At 52.8% G+C, this 4,633-nt stretch overlaps 1 protein-coding gene across 1 annotated transcript; it reads right to left on the bottom strand.

Moving 5' to 3' along the window:
- Positions 1-654: 654 nt before the first annotated feature.
- SLITRK1 (SLIT and NTRK like family member 1) lies at positions 655-2,733 on the bottom strand. Its single transcript, XM_035569404.1, has one exon. It carries the CDS (start codon positions 2,731-2,733, stop codon positions 655-657), a length of 2,079 nt encoding a protein of 692 aa, XP_035425297.1.
- Between the last annotated feature and the right edge of the window lie 1,900 nt (positions 2,734-4,633).

Here is a 4,633-nt window from a genome sequence, read left to right as displayed (position 1 = left end):
GGCTGGAGCGTCCCTGGGATGCGTTGTATCCATGCGAGCCATGCAGCACTTGTTTTTTTGTTTGTTTGTCTGATTGTTTGTCTGTTTTTGTTTTTAATTATTATTATTATTTTACTTTTTGTTCATTTGTCTGTTTCGGAGTCGGAGTCATTTATTTACATTACATTCATGCCTTCGTGCAACTTTCCACTCCTGCTTTGCTGTCAGGAGGAGGCTGACATCAGCCTTTCCTCCGCCCCCCTCCTCTTCCTCGCCTTTCGGAGAAGGGTGCGTCCAAAAGGGAAGAGGGCAGAAAAGCAAAACGACCCCCAGCACAACAGAACAAAAGCCCAATAAAACCAACAGCCGTGGTTTTCCCTGCCGGGGCCGCAGGAAGGGTGTCCTCTCTCGTCCATTGCCGCTCTGGCGAAGCACGGGCGGGGGATGCTCCAGTCGCGGGGGGCTGCGCCGAGCTGGGGGGGTTGCGCCCCGGCGCCGGGCTCCCCCCAGCGAGCACCGGGCACAGCGCTTGCAGTGGGGGACGAGGGCGAGTGCGCGCGAGTGTGTTTTATTTCTCACAGAAGGAAGCCGAGGTGCAGAGCCGTTCCTGGCTGGCGTGTGCCTCCCCAGCAGCGCACGGCCGGCCCCCGGGTGGCGGCCGCCCCCGACCCCGCCTCAGTCCGACAGGGAGTGGGAGCCGCAGTCGTAAACCCTGTGGGCCCCGTCGGTGCTGTAGGGCCCGTTGTGCCAGTAGGATGAGTCGCAGACTGTCTGCAAGGAGTTGATTTCAGATGCAGACGAGTTGGCGTCCCTCCTCTTGGACCGCTTTCTGTTCCTCAGGATGAACACCAGCATGCCAACCACCGTGAAAGCAGAGGTCACAAAAACCAGCAGGAGCCCTGGCACCAGCACCGAAATGGAGACCCGGCTGGTCTCCAAGTAGGAGTTGGAGTGAGTACCTGTCTCTGCAAATCCGGTGCTGTTTTTGTTGGTAGAACTTAGTGTGGGTGATATTTTCAGCTGAGGGCAAATCACGTCATTGGAGAGAGACTCAAAATCCTCCTTGAAGAAATCTTCTGGGGACTCACACCTCAGATCGCTCATAATCACCTTGGGGCGCAACATCTCCGCCCACTGTTTGAAAGGCACGATAGGGCAAGTACAGTCCCACGGGTTGCCATGCAGATCGATCTGGGTGATGGAGGTGAGCTGGTCCAGCACCCCCGCCACGGGAAGGTACATGAAATAATTGTTGTGTATGCTCAGTTTGGAAAGTGAGACCCCGGCGAAGACGTCAACTGGAAGAGACCTCAGTAGATTGTTGTTGAGGATGAGGACTCTCAGTTTGGGCATTGCATTGAAGGTGCCAGGCATGATCAGCTGGATCCCATTAAACTCCACATTCAGGTACTCCAGGTTTTGCAGCCCAGTAAATTTCTCCCGGGACAGGGTGTCTAGGTAGTTGCTATCCATATACAGCCATCGGAGATCGAAGAGGTTCTTGAAGGTGTTGTTCTCAATGGTGGCTATGTTGTTGTTGCCCAAATCAAGTAAATTAAGTTTCCGGTAATCCAGAAAGTGGGATTTCCTGATGGTGTGTATTTTGTTGTCTCTCAGAAACAGCTCCTGCACATTGGATGGCTTAGGCTTCAAATCCACCAAGCTGCTCACATTCCTGTCATTGCAATTAACCTTTAAACCTGAGCCAGGGATCTGATCACAGCTGCAGATCTGAGGGCAGGACAAGTTAGTCAGTAACTTACTCTTTGCGCTAACTGTCGACACAGCAGCAGTGGGTCTAGTCTTGATTTGCCAGTTGACAGGAATCTTTGTACCTCCATTTGGACCAGATCCTGGTGTGGCAGGGTCTTCCTTGCCATGTATTTTAAAGGGGGTTGGAATGGGACCAGGATCACAGGTTTCTTCTTCGGCAGGGGGAGCATCTAGACTAGAATCCACTCTGTTCTTTTTGCACAGCTCATGCTCTGTGGTCTCATTTAAATCTTTGCCCTGCAACCTAGTGGGAGCTTCACAAATCACCCTGCCGATCAAAGCGTTTTTGGGTATATTTTCCAGCCATTCCTTCAACGACAGCAGATCGCAAGTACAGTCCCAGGGGTTATCCTCTAGCAGGATTTCAGCAATGCCTGGGATCTGCTCCAGGACCTCCTCATAAGGCAAGGTTTTAAGACGGTTTCCCCGGAGGTCAAGGTGGGTGATCGGCACATACTGAAACACGTTGGGGGGCAAGGTGCTGATGAGATTGTCATTTAAAATCAGCACCTCTAGTTTGTTTAAGTCCCTAAATGCTCCCGGGTCAATATCCCGCAATAGATTAAAATCTGCCTGGAGGTATTCCAGATCGTCCAGCCCCAGGAAAGTCTGCTTCCTGAATGATTTGATCTTGTTGTTGTTTATGTGCAAGCGTTTCACCAGCTGCAGCCCAAGAAAAGCCCCAGGAACAATCTCATGCAAACCGTTGTTTTCCATGTGCAAACTGACTGCATTGTAAAAGTTAGCAAACTCATTAGGGAAAAGTCGAGTCAGGGAATTTCCATGCAGAAATAAATGGTAAAACTGGGAAGTTGGGGCGGTGAAATGTTGCAGGCTGGTAAATCCCTTTTTCTCACAGTCTACGTGCAAATCCCCTTCTATCTCGTTGCAGGCACAGATCTTCTCTTTGCAAACGTCCCCTGTAACGTTTCCAGCAGCAAAACAAAGAGACGTCTCCAGCAACAGAATCCAAAGCAGCATTTTTAAACCGAGCAATTCATTCCCGATTTCATCACAAAGTAACAGCAACGATCCTCCTCACACGGAAAGCAATTCCAGTCCATTCAATACATGAAATTTCCCCGAAACACCACCAACGGGGTGGGGGGGTGGGGGGGTGGGCGGAAATGCGGGGAGAGGGAGCAGGAAGGGTCGGCGGAGGAGCGGGGGGGTCTTTTTCTTTTCTCCTCTCCCCCCCCCCCCCAACACACACATAGAATTGCAACAGCCCGGATTCCAGTCAATAATTATATCCACAAACTATCCAGGCACGTACTGCAAGGCACGGAAAAAAAAAAAAAAAAGTAGAAGGAGGAAAAGAAAAAATAATCCCCCTCCTCGATTCCCCACCGCACCCCCCCTCCCTCCCTGACGCTTCCCGGGCAAGAAGCTAAGCGGAGATCTGCCGGCCGGGCTGTCTCACCGTCAGGGGAATGGTGCCGGCCGCCGGCAGCCGCCGCATGCCGGAGACGAGCGGGCGGAGCGCGCCGCGGTGCGCGCGGAGGCTGCGCGTGTGCGCGGCTCCGGCTCCGGCTCAGGCTCGAGCTCGGCGCCGGGCTGACCTTGTGGCGCGGTGCCGCGGGGCCGCCCGCCGGGCGCTGTCCGGGCTGCCGGTGCTGAAGGCGCTGCCTAGGCGCTGGCCGCCGAGCCCCCGGCTCTGCGCGGCACCCCCTGCCCCCGCTGCGCTGCGCCGCTGCCCATGCTGCCGGCGGCGGGAGCCTGCGTCGGGGTCGGGGCTCCCCGACAGAACGACGGACCGACAGGCTGACCGAAGCGACCGAGCGACCGCGCCGCTCCTCGCCTCGCCCGGCCGGCCGCGCTGCCTCCCCTCGTCGCCCGCGCCCTCGCTCGCTCTTCTTTCCGTTTTCTTCCGCTGCTGCCGAGCCGCACGCTAAGCTCGCACACGCTCACAGGCATGCAGGGGGAGAGTTGCTAAGAGGCTCTGCTCGTTTCAACCTGGTGCACTCTGAAAGATCTGACACCCTCTGCTGAGCTGCAGTGGCAAAAATCCGACTGCTGAGGGAATGCTGGAGAAAAAAAATCAATTCACATACAGGGAAAGCGTTAAAAACGCTGGCATTATAAACTATCGATCTATTTAGATGCTTTCTCTTAAATAGATTAATTAATTTATTCCTTTTTTTTAAGATGGAAAGTTTAGTGTTCCCCTCCTCCCGACCAGATCCCTATTGCCCTTCTTCACACACACTCATACCTGCACAAACAGGTGAGGAAGGTGTATTTGCCTTATTGTGTGTCCCAATGGCTTGAACAGAATTAGTGTCAGGGTGTCAAGCGAATAGCAATTTGAGGTAATTATCCTGCACGCCATTTTTATCGTTGCTTTAAATGCATTTCTTCCTCCCCTGCAGTCTATAGTGTTTCATGCTGGATTTAGTCTTTCTGGCGTTCTCTGTACAATGTAGAACCGTGGATTATTGCATTATATACATATATTTATAATTTAGATGAGCACGGAGAAGAAAGGGGAGAGGGAGGAGGGGATTACTGCACTGTTAGCAATTCACGGTACCTACAGAGTACAGTGTCTCCCTTAAGGAGGGGAGGAGAAGGCTGATACTGACAGCTGTGCATTTTGACATTGTTATCTACATACATATAATTCCAGATAGGCATGTATGTGCACGCATATATATTTCTCTAGGGATACACTAATACCCGCTGTGTGGAAATACAACAGCTGCTCCCCACCCCCCACTCCCACCCCCAACCCCCGCCGCCCTTTCCAGCTCCCACCCTTCTGACAAAAGAGATTACACAGCGGAAAAAAAATCGGTGCCTGGCCTTAAAGAAAGGAGCCAGGTACACAAAAGTTTCTGTATCATTAGGACGTGTTTCAGATGCCTACGAGCAAAGAACC

The sequence above is a fragment of the Cygnus atratus genome, chromosome 1, assembly GCF_013377495.2.
Source record: "Cygnus atratus isolate AKBS03 ecotype Queensland, Australia chromosome 1, CAtr_DNAZoo_HiC_assembly, whole genome shotgun sequence".
Taxonomy (NCBI): Eukaryota; Metazoa; Chordata; class Aves; order Anseriformes; family Anatidae; genus Cygnus; species Cygnus atratus.
This window is presented reverse-complemented; position numbering and strand designations above follow the sequence as displayed.